Source organism: Chelonia mydas, chromosome 22 (genome assembly GCF_015237465.2).
Source record: "Chelonia mydas isolate rCheMyd1 chromosome 22, rCheMyd1.pri.v2, whole genome shotgun sequence".
In the NCBI taxonomy this organism is placed as follows: Eukaryota; Metazoa; Chordata; order Testudines; family Cheloniidae; genus Chelonia; species Chelonia mydas.
The window spans coordinates 6,806,117-6,826,666 of NC_051262.2; the positions used below are offsets into that span (position 1 = coordinate 6,806,117).

At 46.8% G+C, this 20,550-nt stretch overlaps 2 protein-coding genes across 2 annotated transcripts in view; one reads left to right on the forward strand and one right to left on the reverse strand.

The window, feature by feature from the left end:
* Positions 1-5,669: 5,669 nt before the first annotated feature.
* On the reverse strand, positions 5,670-11,024 carry LOC102929727 (transmembrane protein 45B). The gene is made up of 5 exons (XM_007068596.4): positions 10,841-11,024; positions 9,789-9,998; positions 8,230-8,414; positions 6,689-6,834; positions 5,670-5,830 (listed from the first exon to the last, which is right to left on the reverse strand). The coding sequence occupies exons 1-5, from the start codon at positions 11,022-11,024 to the stop codon at positions 5,689-5,691; spliced, it is 867 nt and encodes a 288-aa protein (XP_007068658.2). The 3' UTR covers positions 5,670-5,688.
* Positions 11,025-16,208: 5,184 nt separating this feature from the next.
* ST14 (ST14 transmembrane serine protease matriptase) overlaps positions 16,209-20,550 on the forward strand; it is a 68,126-nt gene continuing 63,784 nt past the window's right edge. The window contains exons 1-2 of the mRNA XM_037882306.2: positions 16,209-16,257; positions 17,857-18,309. The gene's annotated coding sequence lies outside the window, so the exon portion shown is untranslated. The remainder of the gene's footprint in view (positions 16,258-17,856; positions 18,310-20,550) is intronic.

Sequence of the window (20,550 nt, forward strand, 5' to 3'; positions counted from 1 at the left end):
TACGTTCTCAAGCAGCACTTTTCTTTCTTTGCCGATCTGTCTGCTTTGGTTCTTATCAGTGGAAATTTTTTTTTTGTCGTGTGTGTGTACGTACCGTGAAGTTAGAGAGACAAGATGGGTGAGTTTTGGACCGACTTCTGTTGATGAGAGAGACAATCTTTCGTGCTTACATAGAACTCTTGTTCAGGTCTGGGAAATGAACTCCGTGTTACAAGGCGGAATAGAATAGAGTGCATAGCATAGGTAGTTAACTCCTATTTCAAGGGACTATTCAAAGTGAAGTGGCCTGTTAACATTTTTCCAGTCATAGAAGGGAGGTGGAGGGGCGGGGCAGGAGAGAGAGAGATGGGTTACGGATTGTTGTAATAAGCCATAAATCCAGTGTCTCTGTTCAGTCCATGTTCTTAGTATCGAGCAAAGTTATTAATTTAAGCTCCCAGGCTCATCTTTTGTAGGAGCTGTGCCAGGTTTCCTTTGAGGATGTGGACTGAGAGGTCAAATATAGAGCCATCACTTCGTGAAAAGTGTTCACCCACAGGTGATGTGGTGTTTGTCTTTTATCATTCTTCGGTGTGAGCTCTTTGAGAGCATAGTGACAGTCTCGTTTCACCCACATAGTTGTTGTTGGGGCATTTCGTGTACTGGATGAGGTACACCACATGTTGTGATAGGCGCATGTAGAACCCATGGATCTTGAAAGTTGTGTTTTGGGGGGTGTTGATTATCGTAGTAGTGGAGATACATCTATAGGTTTTGCACCTGTTGTTCTGGCAGGGTCTGGGGCCGCTTTGAATTGGTGTGTCCTGGTCTGTGGGGAGCTTGCTTCTGATAATGAGCTTGAGGGGTGGTTTGAAGGCCTGAAGAGGGGATTCAGAAAAGACTTCTTTCAGGATGTGGTCCCCGTCGAAGGTGGGTTGTAATTGTTTGATGATTTCCAGTGTGGGGTGGTAGGTGACAACTAAGAGTGTGCGTCAAAGGGGGTTTTATTTCTGTATTGAAGCAGGTTCTCCTGGGGTATTTGGGTGGCCTGTTCCATGATACAGTGTACTTCTCTGGTGCAGTGTCCTTGATTGGTGAAGGCATTTTTAAGTGTGTTATGGTACATATCCCAGACTTCCTTGTTGGAGTATATTCTTTGGTAGCTGAGTGCCTGGTTTCTTGGTGTTTTTGGGGTGCTTACTGGATCTGTGAAGGTAGATGTGGTGATCCATAGTTTTCTTGCTTATAGTTGTTTGTGGGGTTCCATTGCTGAAGCTGATTGTGGTTTCCAGGAAGTTGATACTCATGTGGGATTGTGGGTTTATGGTTTGTTCCGACAATCCTTCCACTTAAACCCCTCACCCCTATTCTTTGGTTTTGTTTTCTTCCTTTCCTCCCTGTGACTGGAGAGGTGTTAACAGGCCACTTCACCTTGAATGGTCCCTTGAATTATGATGGTCTTTTCCACCTTCTATTTAGTTGCGACACTGAGTACCTTTCCCAGACCTGAGGACGAGTTCTGTGTAGCTCAAAAGTTTGTCTCTCTCACCAACAGAAGTTGATCCAAACAAAGCTATTACCTCCCTCACCTTGTCTTGCTACTGTCCTGGACCAGCATGGCTACAACACTGAAAACAGTGAAATTGATATTTACCAACCATCTAATCCTTTCAAGCCTACCCTATTTCCTGCACTGAGGATAAGAGAGGGGATACCCCTTCCCAGAGAGCTTTTGTAGAAGTCTGATGCTTTACTCTTAGGTTTGCTCTGAAGAGGTCTTTCCTACCAGACAATGTTCCATGTTTTTTCACTGTTTGCTGGAAATGCTGGGGTCATCTATAGCATTTGGTTAAAACTGGACCTTTGTACTTCGCTCTAGCTGAGGCACTTTTGTTTCTCTGCAGTTAAGAACTTGGGTCTCTAATTCACTTGCACCTTGTCACAGATACAGTCAGGCTCTCCCTGCTAGCGGCCCAGCAGATTGCTGTGAAGGGAATCCCAGGGCGCCGACTATGTCTGCTACCCCTTCACGGAAATGGCGCCCCTCCGCCCACCTGCTGTAGGCCCCTAGGACCAGTACTAATCCCTGGAATACCCCAGTAGATTAAACACACTCTCTCTGTTCTACCTGACAAGGTGAGCCTTCTGGTTTACCTTTCCAATGGGTCCAGGGGAGTTGTGACACACAACACATACCAACTTTGCATAGTACTCAAACACTGTGTTGCTCTTTAATAGTCTGAGAAATACACAGAGTACAGCTCATATAGAAAGCAACAAATATGCTGAATGCAAGCCACTCGCTAGCTCACCTTTGCGCGGTGTCCATCTATGTTAAGGAAAGTAGGCAGGGACCCCTGCTTCATCAGGCTCTCCATGCTGGGTTGCTTTTCCCTCCTCTTTCGCTGGAGGAAAAAGTCCCCCAGAGTAGAGCAGCTCCTGCCCTTTTATAACTTTCAGCCCCCCCTTTGTCAACCCAGCCATATCACGCAGGGCTGTGAAACATCCACACCCCCAGTGCAGACAGTATTAGGTTGATGAAAGAATTCTTCCATCGACCTGGTCCCGCTAGGATTACCTGTCTCTTGGCGTAGGTAGCATCTACAGTGAAGCACAGTTGCAGTGTACCACTGTAGCGTTTCAAGTGTAGACCAGCCCTCAGGTGATCGGATCCCTGCCAGTGACTTCATTGCCCATGTGACCATCTCCCTGAGTTCAGATTAAAAAAACTAGTTTGCTCTGGGCAGCAGCCATCTCCGTATCATTTAGATGGAGGATTGTCAATGTTTAATGACTCTTATCAGGTCTTTGCCACTACATGTTGGAATTTCAGAACAACAAGAAGGCAACGGCACAACAGAGAAGACAACGACTAGCCCCACATTCGAAATGGAGTTTGCAGCTTGGTAAAGATACAGAGTTCGTAATCTGACAGTGGATTCATAAAGTGTACAGGCAAATCCCCCCAAATCCTCTCACACCTCTAGCTCTAAATGTTATGTGCCATTTAGGGACAAATTCCTTTGAAATTTTTGAAGAAGGGAAGTACAGTGCAATATTAAAATGATTAAATTAGCTTATACCAGCCAAGAAACTGCTCTTGGCCCTTCGTATTGCAAAGCCAGTGCTAAACTCGTGTTCAATTGCTAACTCCACCCCCAGCCCCCACCAAAAGGGGTAGAACTTTGAGATCCCTGCTCCTTATGGGCTCGGTAAATGGCAAGAGTTCTTCATTCTTCCCCTGTTGCTGCTGAGCTGTCGGCTGAACGTGAGCAGCCCTCCCGGGGTTACTGTTGCTCTGAAGCTCCTTCTGCTAGAATTTGAGGTTTTTGGCCTGAGGTGCAGGAGGTGCATAGACCCTTTGTCTGGAAAAGCTACACATGGAGTTAGAAAGAAGGAATGTATTATACGAGTGCCTTCATTCCTCCTCCCTCCACCAATGGGATAGACCCATTTCTCATCCAGAGAGTAACTTCTAGCCACCACCCACAAAGGACTAAGGGCCCTGGTCTCTGATACAGAGTTGGGTTGATGCAAGACAGCTTGCATCGATGTAACTAGGGAAGCAGCTGCACTTAAATTTTGCTCCTGCCTGTGTAACTGCCCAGCTCCGCCAATTTAATAACTCCACCTCCGTGAGCGGTGTAAAGTCGGTGCAGTTTGGTCGACAGAGTCAACGTAGATGCTGCGTTGCGTTTGTCGACTGTTACTGGCCTTCAGGAGCATTCCTGTGATACCCCCTGCTGACAGTACAATCAATACAAGCACTCCTTCTGAGGAAGCACACCGCTGACACAAGGAGCAAAGTGTAGACATGTACAAGCGATGTAGTTGCTGCGGGGGCTGTATGCCGACGTAAGTTAGGTCAACTTAATTTTGTAGTGTAGAAATGGCCATGGTACACTTCCCCTACCCCCCCACCCACATCCATAAAATATTAACAGCTGTAAGGAGAAGCAAAGTCTGTCTTTTTTTTAACAACTGGTGGGTGGGTGTGTACTTAAAAATAAAAAAATTAAAAAAATGAAGCCAGTCTGTTCTGTAACTGTACAGGGAATCCTGACAGCTAGAAACTCACCCTGGAGATACTCCTAGGGGGGGTTCTTAATTAAAATGACTTTCCAGACCATGATTTAAATGTTAGGAGCCACTTTTTCATCTTCAGCGTGCTTTACAATAATTCTTACACTGTAGATGAGGTAGAGAAACTCTTTTTCCCTCATTTTTAAAAAGAGGGAAACTGAGGCAGTAGCTGCGACATGGCCAAAGTAGCGGAAAGTGGCAGATCCAGACTTAGTACTTGTGACTCCAGTCCTGTACCTGGTGCCTATTTTCAATACTTAGACATCTTTCTGTCAAGTATTATTTACATAGCTCTAGAACTGAATGCCAGGCCAACGCCTGCGCTCCTGCCTTAAACACCTTAAAGGCACAAATGATACACTCCAGAGCACCAGGCATCGTTGTTATGTGGGAAGGGAGAATGTGCTGCTGTTTCTGTTTAATGGAAAGGGTGTCTCTCTTAGCAGGGGGGTGTTTTTATACTTGTGGTTCAATTCTAATACATACTAAAAAGAAGCAGAGGGTAGGAATGGAATGATGATGATGAGCAAAATTCTCAAAGTGCTTAAGACCCCCCACTGAAAGTCACTTTGCCTAAGTCCCTTTATATTCTGCTGAAAGAGAAGTGAATGACAGCTAGAGTATGTTCATTTGCATTTAGAGTAGTGGCTAGAGTATAGCTGGGTGAATAATTCATTTTTCAGTTCACTTGGCCGTTCTGAGGGCGGGGGGTGGGAAGGGAGGGCCTGATTGAACTGAATTTGAAGACAGGAGAAAATGTTGCTGAACTGAAAAAATCTGTTTGGGGGTGAATGAAGCACGTTGTTAACAAATGTTTTTGTGCCTTCTTAAATGACCACGTTCACAAAACAACATAAGAGGAAGAGGTGGTGATGCCTTTCCTCCGTTTTGTGAATGGCATCTAAGCCGGGGGTGGGAAGACGGGGATCTTGTGAATTTGGGTCAGTCGGTATTGCACTTTTTTTCCAGCAAATAAAGTGTGTGAAATTTTTTGGCCCAGCTATAATCTAGAGCACTTGACCAACATCATATCCCCTTTGTGCTAGGCAGTGTATATACATAACAAGAGACAGTCCCTGCCCTGGAGAGCTTACAATCTGAATAGACAGTGGTGGAAAGGAAATATTGTTATCCTCATTTTTGCAGCTGATTAACCGAGGCACAAGAAAGGTTAAGAGACTTGTCTAGAATCACAGAGCAATGTTTGGGAGGAGCTAGGAATTGAACCCAGATCGCTGGATTCCCTGTCCATTTTTCCTCTCATTAGTTTGTCATGGTGGGGTGGGGGGAGGGGAGTCAGATACTGTTTGGTTTTTTTCTCCATTGGTCCATGATGTTTCTGGGAGGCCTCGGGATAGGAGCCCTCCTGCAGGGTGAGTGTGGGATGGGCTCACTCTCCAACCTTCCCCAGGGTCTCCCAGCCTTCAGGGGTAGACCCAATCCTCCCCCAAGGGGCAAGACCCAACACCACCACTCTGACATGCCCCCCTGGTGCCTTTAACATTTCTTCCTAAACCTGTGACTTTTACTAAATGTAGCGCTCTGTGATTTTTGTTAAAAAAAAAAAAACGCCGTGACAAATCTGCAGCCCATGTTGTTTGGGGGGCAGGAAAATCCTCCTGGCTTCTAGGAAGGAAGAGACTCCAGCGTGGAGTCAACATTTTCCATGTTATCCGTTTGCAGTAGGAGGGGAGTATAGGAACTCATGTCGAACGTCGAACTCCCAATTTTTCCCTCTCTGCCATATTTCTTCCGTCTCTCAATGCAACTGTAACAGATTAATATTGATACAGGCATAGTTAACAAGCTATGAGACAGCCTCCCACCTTCAGGAAATGAATCAAGTGAGAGAACTAAGATTTATATGACTTTTGCATAATTTTTAATCTTCAGGGTTAAATTTTAACGAGGTCCTGTTGCATGATGAGAGGCAACCCTTCACAAACAGGTCCTAAATTGACGATCCAAATCATGAGCCATTCGTTTAACCCCAGCAGAGCTGAGTATACCACTTATTGGATAGCCAAGTAGCCATGTTTTCTTCAGGGTACCCTAGGCTCATCTTGCCTGTCTACAACATGTAACTCAATAGACTGGATATTCCGTACCAAACTGTATCTGGAGGGAATTTACATTTTGGCAGCAGTGAAGCAGTTAAATGTCCCCTCTGGTTGCTGCTCTAGCGTTTAAATAAGTTCAGAAGGGGAGAATGTTCAGTGTGTTCTATTTTGGATTGAGCATCTAACGTTGCTACGTTAGGGGCTTGTTTGCCCATGGAGTAAGTCCATATAACCACCATTGACATCAATGGCTAGGCAGTGCTGGAACTGCTGCTTATTACACCAGTCAGAATCCTCTCACTCTCCCATCTGTTGTCTCTCATCAGATACGTAGATGATAAACTCTGTGGGGCGGAGGCCATCTTTTTGTTAGGAATGTGCACAAGGGGGAACCCTGATCCCTCACTGGGGGCCTCTTGGTGCTACCACAGTACACATAACGGGAGTTCTTTGCCCACTGTATATAAGCAGATCTGTTGTCTGTTGTGTGTCACTGACACAAACCAGGGCTCATGACGGTCATATCTGCACAGACCGTTCTCCCACCGCCTGGCCCCACTACGTACCAGTACACAATGAAGTAGTTGATGATAAAGAGGAGGAGAGCACCTAGATAGTGCCAGCTGAAGCACATGGTGAGGAACATGATGTTTCCATGATCAGTCTGGTCCCAGCCTGGCCCGCCCCATGGTGGGTACAGCACAAACCCGATCTAGTTAGAATAAGTGGTGATATGATGAGCAGGCCAGCTCCTCCAACACCCCATCCTCTCCTTTATTACACGGCTTCAGTATCGAATATGGATGCACTGAGCAAAGGCTCCCCATTGCGCTCTAGTGTCTGCCTAGGAGATTGCACTCCTTTTATACCTGTGCCTTCCTGCAGCTTTGCACACCAGTCTGACCTGCTGATTATGCTGTTCTAACATGCTGTCTTGGGACTGCCATAGGAGACCATCCAGACACTTCAAGGAATGCAGAATTTGCTTAGTGACCAACTACAATGAGTGTATTGCACTGGGTCCTTGTGTGCATCCAGATGAAATTTCCAGTGTGTTTTTAATCTGCAAAGCCTGATATGCTTTGGGTCCTGGCTATGGAGACAGCTCATCTATCTGGGGTACTAACATTAGTATAGTAATGGGGGAACTATCCAGTTTTTCTTTATCTGCATAACACCCCTGTGAGATAGGGAGGTATTAATATCCCCATTTTACAGATGGGGAGTTGAGGCACAGAGACACTAAGTGATTTGCCCAAGATCACGCAGGCAGTCTGTGGCAGAGCAGGAGATTGAGTCCAGGTCTCCCAAATCCAAGGCTAGCACTTTAACCACTAGCCTATCCTATTTTCCCGATGCACCATCCTGTCAGCTGAGATCATCTGAGGTGCTTGTCCTGACTGTCCTTACCTTTGAGTTTAGTCAGAAGGGGGCAGGACTTAGGTCCTACCCTCTGGAATTTGCTCTCCCTGCTTGTCTGACAGAGCCCAAGGCTGCTGACCTCGAGGGCACAGTGCAAGACTTGCCTGGCTTCTAGATGAGTCCTGATTCTATTATGTTGTGAATGCTATAACGTGCAACAAAATGACCAACATTCCCAGGCTGAGCCGCTCTTACAAAAGTTTGTGTGTTTTTTTCTACAAAATCAGAGGTAAAGTTTTCAGAACCAGTGTGTACAGTTATAACCTGGAGGGAGAACTGCTGTAACCTGGAGAGGAGCTGTAGCTGTGCTGGTCCCAGGATATTGGAGAGACAAGGTGGGTGAGGTAATATCTTTTTATTGGACCACCTTCTAAGCTGGTGATAGAGACGAGCTTTTGAGCTTACGCGTCAGATCTTGATCTGAAGAAGAGTTCTGTGTCAACTGAGAAACTTGTCTCTCACTAACCGAAGCTGATCCAATAAAACACATTACCTCATCTCTCCTAATAACCTGGAGAGAGAACTTAGTAAATAACACATCATGGCTAAAATGAATTTAAGTCCAAGTCTGACAGTTGTAGATCATGATGGTCCCTTTTGACCTTTGAGTCTGAGTGTTTTACCCCTTTTTTGCTCTCCGCTAGAGAGTCAGTCAGGCTGAAAGTACAGGATAACAATTACTAACCTGCAAGAACCAGGATCCTTGGAGAAGGAACATGGTCGTCCTTAAGAGCTCCAGGACTGGGTTATCTCGCATGAACACTTCCAGAAGGGAGCAGAAGGCACCACCAAATATGGCAACGAGCATCAGTGAGTGGATGTGCTGATCCAGTGCGAGGCGGTGATGGGCATGAAAATAAAAGAGAAAACCTGCCAAAATTCAAACCAAATTGTACTAATACTGCTTAAATGGTTAGTGAAGAACTGGATGCAAAGAGCCAACCAGTGACCCTGGAGCCTAGGTTGCGGTTGATGAGACAGATATTTTCCCTACCTTGTGCACATGTAACTGCTATGTATTTGGATAGGATAGTGCAGTTCACAGGGAGGACCTATTGTTCTGAATGGAGATGTTGCCACTTAAAAACTCGAGGCAAGCAAGTAAAGAGAAAATGTCTGGGAAAAGCCAGGTCCTATTGTCCAAATGACTACGAGGCAAACAGTCTGTCCCCAGTTGTCTAGGCAAGTCACTGATAAGTGACTGTTGGTAAGTCAGGTTTTTGAAGTACCCTTCTTCCTCTAAATAACTGATGGTTCTGAATCCCACTGTTTTGGAACAGAGCTTTGTGTCTCTTTTTCTTCCAGTGCTGATGCCTGAGTTTCTGCCCATTCTTTGAAAATATGTTTTCTCCCTCTTTTTCTTTTGACAGTGAAACTCTGCCCATGTGCCCAGATGTTTTCCAAGTTTCTCTCTTAGCCATTGATTTGAAATGAGCCAAGAGCCTCCACTGAAATGAAAGTCTCAAGTGAATAATTTACAGATGAGAAGGAATTTTATAATTGTTTAAGCCACATAGGCCTGGTCTACACTTAACATTTAGATCGACCGAGCTATATCGCTCAGGGATGTGAAAAAATTCACACCCCTGAGCACCATGGTTAAGCCAACCTAATCCCCAGTGTAGATGTGGCTAGGTCGATGAAAGAATTCTTCCATCGACCTAGCTGCTGCTACGCGGGGGGTGGATTACCAACATAGACGGGAAAACCCCTTCTGTCGATGTAAGGAGCATCTCTGCTACAGCAGCAGAGCTGCAATCGTGCCCCATAGTGCTTGTAGTGTAGACATAGCCGTAGTGTTGCCGATGGATCTGAAGAGTTAACAGGATTTTTGAAACCTATAAGACAGAGATCCCCAAACTGTGGGTCGCACGCTCCTGAGGGAGGCACAGAGGAACGTTTGGAGGACGCGGCGGGGCCCGAGCCAGCCCCCACAGGGGGTGGGGAGGGAGCACCGCCCTGTTCCGCTCCCAGCTCTGCTCCAGCCCCAGCTGCGGCCGCAGCCTGGCCGCCGCTCTGCACCTGGCCCTGGTCCCAGCCCCTGGCTGCGGCCCTGGCCTTGGCCCCCTTACTCCTGTCTGCATCCACTCCAGGCCTTGACTTGGGGGGTGGGGGAGGGGGCACAGACAGGGGCAAGAGGGGGCATGACCCTAAAAAGTTTGGGGACCACTGCTATTAGAGCTTCTGACTCATCTGTTTCCTAGGCTGCTGTAGCCTTTTGTCAGTAGTGCTGTTGCTACTAACCTTCAACACACAGCGCCTGGGAGAGCATGAAGCGATCCAGCCCTGGGGGCAGCCCAAGCGGGAGGGGGATGAGAATATCCACTAGGCCAGCGAGGCCATAAGTGAAGTACATGGTTCCATGTGTCCAAGTCAGCAGGTCCACCCACTTGTGATCCTCGGTGTAGAGATGCAAATGGGGGCCCTCGGGAATAAACTGTCCAGCAAGAATCCCTGTCCAACAGGAAAAGGGCCAGTGTGAAGGGAGAACAGGATCCAAGTCACTGAGAAAGCTATTAGCATTTAACCACCTTTCTACTCTAGGTTTGGCACATAGGCGAGTAAAGAGTCAGAATCCAGGCATTGTGCAAGGATCCCCTGGTCCCAGCCTTCCAGCTCTGCCTGTTCCACCCCTTGCCCCGTCGTGGTAAAGGGAGGCAGGTGCAGCTGCGACAGAGGTAAGTATTAACTTAGACGTGCCATGGAGTCAGCACTACTGCCAGGCATAGTGAGACCTCTTGTCTTAAGTCTGCAAATGATTTACAGTGCATCTGCCTTCTTTTAGCTTCAGAAAGATCTGTTACTATTCAAAAACCCAACATGGCCTAACTATGAACTTTAACTGGAAGACAGGGCAGACTATTGGAGCCTGCCGAGCAGATCCTGCCTGCTTTCCCATTGTCTATAGGTAGGGCCCTACCAAATTCACGGTCCATTTTGGTCAGTTCTGAAGTAAGGGTGGCAATACCGTGACCCCCCTAAAATAACCTTGCAACCCCCCTGCAACTCCCTTTTGGATCAGGGCCCCCAATTTGAGAAATGCTGGTCTCCCCCGTGAAATCTGTATAGTATAGGGTAAGAGCATACAAAAGGCCAGATTTCACGGGGGAGACTAAACTTCATGGTCAGTGACGCGGTTTTCATGGCTGTGAATGTAGTCGGGCGCTATCTATAGGAGGAAACTTATTTGGTGCTCATTATTCTGATCGACAAGTGTGGGCGCTGACACGTCAGGCAGCTGGGGGAACGATGCACTGGTACTAGCTGAAAGGAAGGTAATGAGCTCCAGTCCTTACCCACTAGAGCAATGATAACTTTGCCCAGCCCTTCCAGGAGCTCCAGATACTGGTACCACTTATTTTTGCTGATGTTTTCATTCTTCCTCTGCATGAGGTACTTGATGGGGTGTTTCACAGACCACAGGACCCCAACGGTCAGGAAGTAACACCCCGGCAGGGCATGACCTTCAAAGTTTTTCATCCCTGAGAGCCATGAAAAGAGAAAGCAATCAGTGTTCATGCTGGAAAGCAAATGAGGTGTTTTTTGATGCTCTTAATTACACAGATAACTGTGATTTGTATTGTATTACAATTATAAATTGCTCATTTGTAACTGGCCAGCAAAATGAGCAATTCTTCCCAGCCTATTCATAAAGGGGTGATTGTTTTTCAAAAGTCCTGAGCACCTACAAGTCCTATTGATTACTTCTACCCAGCCAGGTTTGAAAATTTGACCTGAATAATCAGGATTTTTTGTGTAGGGGTAAGACTAATTCCCACCACAATGTTTTCCTCTTTTTCTGAGATCCTAGCCAGGTTTCCAGCCAACACAATCCTAGAGAGTAAAACGTCACTGGCTTTGGAAAAGATTATGTTTAAAATAGTTTATGGGGACTTTGGCTCTGAAGCCAGAATGGGTTATGGCTTTGCAGGTGGCAATTATTTCATGAGAAAGAGGCTGTTATGATGGCTTTTTTCCATGCATGTTTCCAGGACTGATGTTTTTCTAATGACGTGGAAGAGCCGGTGAATAATGAGGTGACAACTTGTATTATTATTATTTAAATATTCTAGCCAGTGTAGGTAGGACTGTGTACGGTTAAGGTTGGTCGAACACTTCCTATTTACAAGACCCTGTTTTCAGTTGCTTATAACTTTGCCAGTCTTTAATAGTTTGAGCTGAAATTTGCCATGCTAGGTGTCTACCTCAGGCTGAATTTTTGGGGGAAATTTCAGGTAAAACAGCTGGGTCATTTTTGAGAACGAGATTAGGAAGAAACGCATTTTGCCCATTTAAAAAAAAAAAATCTTACCACTGTTTTGTTGAGAAGCTGTAGTTCCCCTGTGATTTGGAGCAAGGACTTGAAATTTAGTGGGGGGAGCTGTGGGTGGTGGCTGTGGTGCCAGGGATATGCCTTTGGGCGAACCTGTGAAAATGCATCCAAATTAGCTCAAGTTAGAAGTCTCTGGAAAATCTCTGTTCACACACATGCAGCAGAGACTTGTTAGAGTCTAGCAACTAAATTCTTCAAAGATTCTGTCTACACAGAGCACGCACCATCCTGTAACAGCTCGTAGTGCTGAGTAGACTACATGCCATCCCCAAAGAGCCACTGAGCAAGCGTTGTCCTTGGGGCAGCCAGCTCTGGGCTGGACTTTCCCTGCAACTGCTCTTCTGTCTCCAGGGGCTGCTGTGGTGCCAGGTACCAGAACTGAGAGCTTGGTGTCTTTTTAGCTAGGCCAGGAGGAGGAGGAGAGAAAATTTGGCAATATTGTAAATCAGGAGTTTCTTGCCTAGGCAAGAAGAACAATAGTCTTATCTGACCATCTTAGTTTCTGTTCTTGGAGAACTGAACCTCTCACTCATCTGTGGTTCCTCAGACAAAGCATCCTACACAATATCAGTTGTTTTCTAGGATATGTCTACATATTTCCCCACAGCAGAGAGTCTCAGAGCCCATATCTACAGGCTTGGGCTTGAGCTACGGCACTAAAAATAGCCGTGTAGACTTTCGTGTTCGGGCACTGAAGCCTGGGACGGAGGGTGGGTTTCAGATCCCCAGTTCCAGCCCAAATCTGAACATCTACATTGCTTTTTATAGTGCCATAGCATGAGCCCTTGTAGACCTGGCCTCAGAGACTCGATGCTGCAGGGTTTTTTTTACCATATAGACATATCCTTGTTGTATTTTCTTCCTAGGTGACATTCAGGACTAGGTCGGTGGACCGTATTTTGGAGTAAACAGATGGGGATAGTTTCTCTGATTTTTGAGGCCAGGAAGAATTAATTATTATTAACCATTGCAGGCCTATTTGTCACCTGTACCTCTCCCATTCCATTGGGAGGAAACCAATGAAGAGTTTACCAAGTATTTTTACAAAGCAAAACCCAGACAGAGAGCAAGCGCATGCAAGTCACCCTGGAACAGCCAAAGTCTGCTGGGTACGGCACTCACCTGGGATGGTGGAAACTCTGGTGCAAGTCTCTGGTCTGCATCAGGCAGCACAGAGACTTGAAGCTGCGTCTCCCACAGCTCGGGTGAGTGTCCACCCCTGCAAGCTATTGATGGGTGCGCATGTCCTAGCTCAAAGAATTGGCGTTTTCCATTGAAAAACCGCGATCGAAAAATGCCCGATCCACTCTAATAATAATACCTCGGAGCAGTAAAAAAAAAACAAACCCAAAAGCTTTTCTGAACGCATTAGTTTTCCAACTAGCAGTTGTGAGCCTTATAATCATTTCAAAACAACCCAGTCATGACGGTCTAGCCTTGCTCTTGTGATAACCACCTCAAACTCGGACGATTATTGTTTTGCAATGATGCGTATTATTTAGCAGAGATTATTATAGCAGCTTTCCTGAAGTCTGTAAGATCAGAACCAAAGTGCCCATATCAGAAGGAAAGTGGGACCTGTGATGCTTCAGAGATTGTTCTTGTCTGATGTAATGAACCTGCACCAGGTCTTTAAAGGCTGGGTCCTTGTTTGTAATTTATTAAGTGCAGTGTTTAAAAATATAAAAATCCCTCTCTCATGGGTTCTTCATCTGCTCACTCCTGTGATCTCTGCACTGGTATTCTTGTTGCTAACCTCCTTGGTCTCTGACTCAGAATTTAACCCATTAAAAAGCTTTTGTATTGCAAGGGCTTTGTACAGTATTCTACCTATTCACTTCCCCACCCCCAGCTCTTTCCTAGGGTTTCATTCAACGAAGTGGAAGTGTCAGATTCTTTTAACTAACTTTATAACTTCAGTGATATTTCTCTTTCCTTTATTTACTGCTTGTAAACCTGATGCAGAAGGAGGCTTAAAGTCATTTTTCCTGGAGATGGGGGAGTTTGATGGATCCAAAATATTGGTCATACTCTCCGTGTCTTCCACCACCACATAGATTAACTCTCTATTCCCATCCTCAACACTATACATTTGATTAGGGGCTTGAGGGAGACCCCCCCTCCCCCAAGAGACTTTGGGGAGGTGAGGAGAAGGCATGTAACTGCAGGAATTGCCGTGCCCCCGGACTCACTCCCAGGGCCTTTTCCCTCCCCAAGGACCTGGACTCCGCCTCCTACCAGTGAAGTCTGGATAACGGACCGCCCAAAGCTCCGTGGTGTCCCCACTGTGACCATCTCTTTGGCATCCAAATGATGCTGCCCCCTCTGATCCATCATCAGTTTCCAGTCTGAGTGGCCCGGCCCCAGTTAAGTACCTAAGTTGATAATTACAGTCCCCATTGTGGGATGAGGAGGAGGAATTTACCTGTGCTGCCCACGCCGCTCTGCTCACGGTCTGTCCCCCTGGCTGCAGAGAGCAGGGTGCATCTGCCCTCCTTGATCTCAGGATGCTGTATGAGCTACGGCAGGCTCGGGGTTGTTCCCCTGGTGATAGGGTGGAGAATAGACAGGAGCAGCCATGTGGATGAACATTCCAAAGATCAAAATCTCTGGGTGTTCCCTTCTTTTGCAACATTTAATCCATATAATTGCTGAATCTTCTATAATCTCTTTCCCCACATTCATGGTCTTTGTATTACTGAGATTTCCCAACGTTGCTTTCTCTCTCTAATTTAAATGTCATTTGAATGTTATAATTTTTTTAATTAACCTCTCGCCCTAATTTTTCTTTGCGGCATAAAGGAAAAGTGGGGGAACACGTACGGCTTCTTGTTGTTTTTTAACCTTAGAAATACCAGGAATGGCTTTGGTGGAGAATCTCTGGAAGGTTTCGGGTGTTTGTTTAATTGAGTGGGCAGGGGGACTGAATCTTTAACAAATGTTAATAACTGAAATTAAAGAAGGGATGACCATTTATTTTTGGTAACTCTTTTTCTTGCAAGGATCAAGGTGAGGAGAGAGTTTAAACAGAAACTGCTTGGGTAATGGGCAAATGTTGTAAGAAAGCATGGAAGAGAATGTGAGGGTTGAGTATAATGTATTGCCTAGTTTGAAAGAGTTTTTAAAGCAAGACCTTTAAAGCAAAGACATAACTATCCATGTGTTGGAAACCAGCAATCAAAAGCTAAGTTCTTTGATCAGCCCCATGATGGGGCATCCATGCTAGCCCTGTACAAAGTGTCCTCATTTTATGGTGGACTGGGACAAGATGTCCCCTTTGCTGGCCCTAGTTAGTGTTCCTGGCCCCTCATCCTGACCCTCCTGTCCCCTACCCGAGCATGCTGCTCCACTACCCAAGCAGCTCACATCTCTCAGTCGCTGCTTGGATTATCACTCTGCTGATCAACAGTCAGAGAGACAACGAGGAGTCCGGTGGCACCTTAAAACTAACAGATTTATTTGGGCATAAGCTTTCGTGGGTGTAAAACCCTACTTCTTTTTCAGATGCATTTTTTTACCCACAAAAGCTTATGCACAAATAAATCTGTTAATCTTTAAGGTGCCATTGGACTCCTCGTTGTTTTTGTGGATACAGACTAACATGGCTACCCCTCTGATACCAGTCATAGAGAGCAGACATCCTTCATGGATTGCAAATTCTATTGTCTGGATTACCCAGTTATTTTTTCATAGAAATTGAAAGGACTTATGAAGAGTCCCTCACTGAGGGACGTATGTTCGGGCATGTCTTCACTGAACCATTAACCTGAGTTCTTTCCCAGGTTTTATCCCAACCCCTCCTTTACCATCCACACAGAAAAACCACCCACCCAAGTTTGGAGGTGCTTTAAACGTAGGCTAGTTTACTTGGCTGGGGATACTGAATGAGGGAGGCAACCTAGTGACAGAGGATGTGGAAAAAGCTAATGTACTCAATGCTTTTTTTTGCCTCTGTCTTGACGAACAAGGTCAGCTCCCAGACTACTGCACTGGGCAGCACAGCATGGGGAGGAGGTGACCAGCCCTCTGTGGAGAAAGAAGTGGTTCGGGACTATTTAGAAAAGCTGGACAAGCACAAATCCATGGGGCCGGATGCGCTGCATCCGAGAGTGCTAAAGGAGTTGGCGGATGTGATTGCAGAGCCATTGGCCATTATCTTTGAAAACTCATGGTGGTCGGGGGAAGTCCCGGATGACTGGAAAAAGGCGAATGTAGTGCCCATCTTTAAAAAAGGGAAGAAGGAGGATCCTGGGAACTACAGGCCAGCCAGTCTCACCTCAGTCCCTGGAAAAATCATGGAGCAGGTCCTCAAGGAATCAATTCTGAAGCACTTAGAGGAGAGGAAAGTGATCAGGAACAGTCAGCATGGATTCACCAAGGGTAAGTCATGCCTAACTAACCTAATTGCCTTCTATGACGAGATAACTGGCTCTGTGGATGAGGGGAAAGCAGTGGACGTGTTGTTCCTTGACTTTAGCAAAGTTTTTGACACGGTCTCCCACAGTATTCTTGTCAGCAAGTTAAAGTAGTATGGGCTGGATGAATGGACTATAAGGTGGATAGAAAGTTGGCTAGATTGTCGGGCTCAACGGGGAGTGATCAATGGCTCCATGTCTAGTTGGCAGCCGGTATCAAGTGGAGTGTCCCAAGGGTCGGTCCTTGGGCCGGTTTTGTTCAATATCTTCATAAATGATCTGGAGGATGGTGTGGATTGCACCCTCAGCAAGTTTGCAGATGACACTAAACTGGGAAGAGAGGTAGATATGCTGGAGGGTAGGGATAGGATACAGAGGGCCTTAGACAAATTAGAGGATTGGGCCAAAAGAAATCTGATGAGGTTCAACAAGGAAAGTGCAGAGTCCTGCACTTAGGACGGAAGAATCTCATGCATCGCTACAGACTAGGGACCGAATGGCTCGGCAGCAGTTCTGCAGAAAAGGACCCAGGGGTGACAGTGGACGAGAAGCTGGCTATGAGTCAACAGTGTGCCCTTGTTGCCAAGAAGGCCAATGGCATTTTGGGATGTATAAGTAGGGGCATTGCCAGCAGATGGAGGGACGTGATCGTTCCCCTCTATTCGACATTGGTGAGGCCTCATCTGGAGTACTGTGTCCAGTTTTGGGCCCCACGCTACAAGAAGGATGTGGAAAAATTGGAAAGAGTCCAGCGGAGGGCAACAAAAATGATTAGGGGACTGGAATACATGACTTATGAGGAGAGGCTGAGGGAACTGGGATTGTTTAGTCTGCGGAAGAGAAGAATGAGGGGGGATTTGATAGCTGCTTTCATCTACCTGAAAGGGGGTTCCAAAGAGGATGGATCTAGACTGTTCTCAGTGGTAGCTGATGGCAGAACGAGGAGTAATGGTCTCAAGTTGCAGTGGGGGAGGTTTAGGTTGGATATTAGGAAAAACTTTTTCACTAAGAGGGTGGTGAAACACTCGAATGCTTTACCTAGGGAGGTGGTGGAATCTCCTTCCTTAGATATTTTTAAGGTCAGGCTTGACAAAGCCCTGGCTGGGATGATTAAGTTGGGGATTGGCCCTGCTTTGAGCAGGGGGTTGGACTGGATGACCTCCTGAGGTCCCTTCCAACCCTGATATTCTATGATTCAGGTTAGAACCTGGGGGGTCCCACTTCCCCGCAGCCTGGAACCTGCCCACTTCGCAGTGAGGACCCAAGCAAAATCACGCACGTGCTAATAGTTCTCAGTGCCCCTCCCAGAAGGCAGACACGGTTTCCCATGACTGACACACATGATGTGGCAAAAATTGTAGAGCGTCTCAGTACAAAGAACAATGGGCTACACCCCCACCCACACATGGGCAAGTGCAGACACAGTAACAGGGGTAGGGCTTTGCTGTGTAACCTTCATACCCAGGCTAGTCTAACTTGGGTGCTGCAAATCACCCCGGTTAACTGTGCAGTGAAGACATACCCTCTGCACATATGAAGGTCTATCATTCCACTTTCCATCCAGGAAGGCTGTAGTGTCCAGGAGGAGACAAGAAATACAGCCTGAGGAGATCCTGAGACATGGGACAATGAAGCCGTCTTAGTGGCTTAGAGGGAGGCACAAGGAGTTCCCATCCTTACCCATGAATTCACAGAGCAATTTGACCACACCTTTGTGGAGGTAATGGAAGCTGGAACAGGTTTGTGCAATGGCAGGACCTCGGCATCTGCAAGAGTTATTTTAAGGAGTGCTTCAGAGATCACCTGAACCCAGCCAAGAGGAAAAGACTGCCCAGAAGGGCAGAGTCTCCAGATATAGACACCAGCGTGGACCCAATTCACCAGAGTACCTAAAAAAGACACAAGGCCTCAATGATCCTTAACCAAATGCACATTCACTGTGCAGAACCCTGGCCAACTCTGGCTTGGTAAGCACAGTTCCTATGGCTTGGTTTGACTTGTGCTATTCACCTATCAGGTAAGTAGCCTGTGAGCTGTTACTCTGCGTGATGTCCAGCTTCTGCCACCCAGAAACTGGCACAGGCTAGAAATAGAGAGATGAGCACATGGGATGAGGTTTAATCCTGCCCTTGCCCAATAGATGTTTGTGGGGGGAGCCACATCTCTGGCTGCACGCAGTAACTGGAGGTGCTGCAGCAGGTTGGTGAGAACAGTCAGCCAGCATGACATAACTACGGCGTCGTTCTTCCCTGCATGCTCCGAGGCCAACTCTTATTACATGCATTTGGCAAAGTCTCAACACAATATTATGACTAGGGAAGAGTGGGGTTTAGATTCTCTTGTGCCTGGTGGCACAAGAGGTAAGCTAGTTTTCTCACTGCTGTATACCCAGAGCAACAGTTTTGACTCCATTGTAAATTGTCTCCATGAGGGCAACATCCTTTTAGATCATCCTGTGATAGGTCAATCTTTGTCCTCCATGCTGTCTTTCTCTCTAGGTGGGATCCAATTTAAGATTGACTTTTTGCTTCTTCCACGGGATAGACCATAGTTAAACTACCACACCTGTCTCTGTCTGATGCAATCTGCTCACCTGCGTGACGCAACAATTCCACACTGTTTGACCAATCTCCCCAATTAAATCCCAAGATAATTTGTACGCAGTGCTGCATTCAATCTTCTGTTGTGCACTTACACCATCTGCCACATAACTGAGGTGTGCAATAGCAGTGGGAGAAGAACAGTGCTAAACAATCTCACTTTAGTGTGCAGGTGTATCTTCTTACTCTTCCAAATGTTTGAAACATGGAAGAAAGATCCACTGACTTTGGCCATTCTTGCCTTCAGTTCTTTAGCGATCTGGCCATTTGAAGATACTGTGCTTCCAACGTAGATGAAGTCATCAACTCTTCTGTACTCTTCTCCATCAATCCCACATGCAACCGTATTGACAGCATTCTCTCTCTGACACACAGTCCATTTTGGCCTCTTCTGTTTTTATGCTCCTGAAGAGTCTTTTCATTCCATCAAGTTGGTATCCAATATGACCCTCTCATCTGCAAACTCTAAATCTCGCAGCTTATCTCTTGCCCAGACGCGGCCAGTGTCCTCGGCAGCAACCATCGCTCTTCGCAGCACAAAGTCTGTGAAAATGCAGCAAAGCAGTGGAGATTACATGCACCCTTACCTTAAGTCAGTAACAATCTTAAACCATTCCGTGTCTCCCCTCTCTATCCTGATGCACATGCAGACTTGCCGAACAAAGCTTTTATTAAATTAATAATCTTTGTTGGAATTCCATAGTGTCTCAGGATCTTCCAGAGGGTTTATCAGTAAACTCTAAAAAATGCTGATAAAAACCATCGTCTGCTGGTATTCTAAGCCTTTCTCAGTAAGTCTTGGTAAAGGTGAAAGTCTGGTCTGAACATGACCTGCCAGGTTGAAATCCAGCCTGTTCTTCTCTGAGTACTTTGTCAAAAGCTGTTTTCATCCTATTCAAAATTATCAGGCAAAACACTCTTCCGGGTACAGATAGGAGTGTCACCCCTCTGCAGTTATCACAAGCAAGCTGGTCCCCTTTTTAGAGGTTTTGCGGATAACATCTCTTCAAGCTTTAGCACAGACCTCCTTTTGCCCATTCTGTACAGCTTGCATATGTAATTCACAATCCCTTCCTCCTCAGCTTCAAACCTTTCAGCATCTATCCCAGGGGTGGGCAAACTTTTTGGCCCAAGGGCCACATCTGGGTATGGAAATTGTATGGCAGGCCATGAATGCTCACAAAGTTGAGGGTTGGGGTAGAGGAGGGGGTGAGGGCTCGGGCTGGGGGTGTGGGCTCTGGGGTGGGTCCAGAAATGAGGAGTTCAGGATGCGGGAGGGTGCTCTGGGCTGGGGCACGGGGTTCGGGTGCAGGGGGGAGGGATCTGGCTGGGGGTGCAGGCTCTCGGGTAGGGCTGAGGATGAGGGGTTGGGGGTGCAGGAGGATGCTTCGGGTTGGGATGGAGGGTGGGAGAGGGATCAGGGTTGTTGCAGGGGGTTGGGGCACAGAAGCGGGTGAGAGGTGCAGGCTCTGGGGGGCACTTACCTCAAGCAGCTCCCAGAAGCAGTGGCATGTCCCCCCTCCAGCTCCTATGTGGAGGCACAGCCAGGTGGTTCTGCGTGCCGCCCTGTCCACAGGTGCCACCCCTGCAGCTCCCATTGGCCGTGGTTCCTGCTCAATGGGAGCTGTGGGGGCGGTGGCAACTTGCGGAGCCCCGTG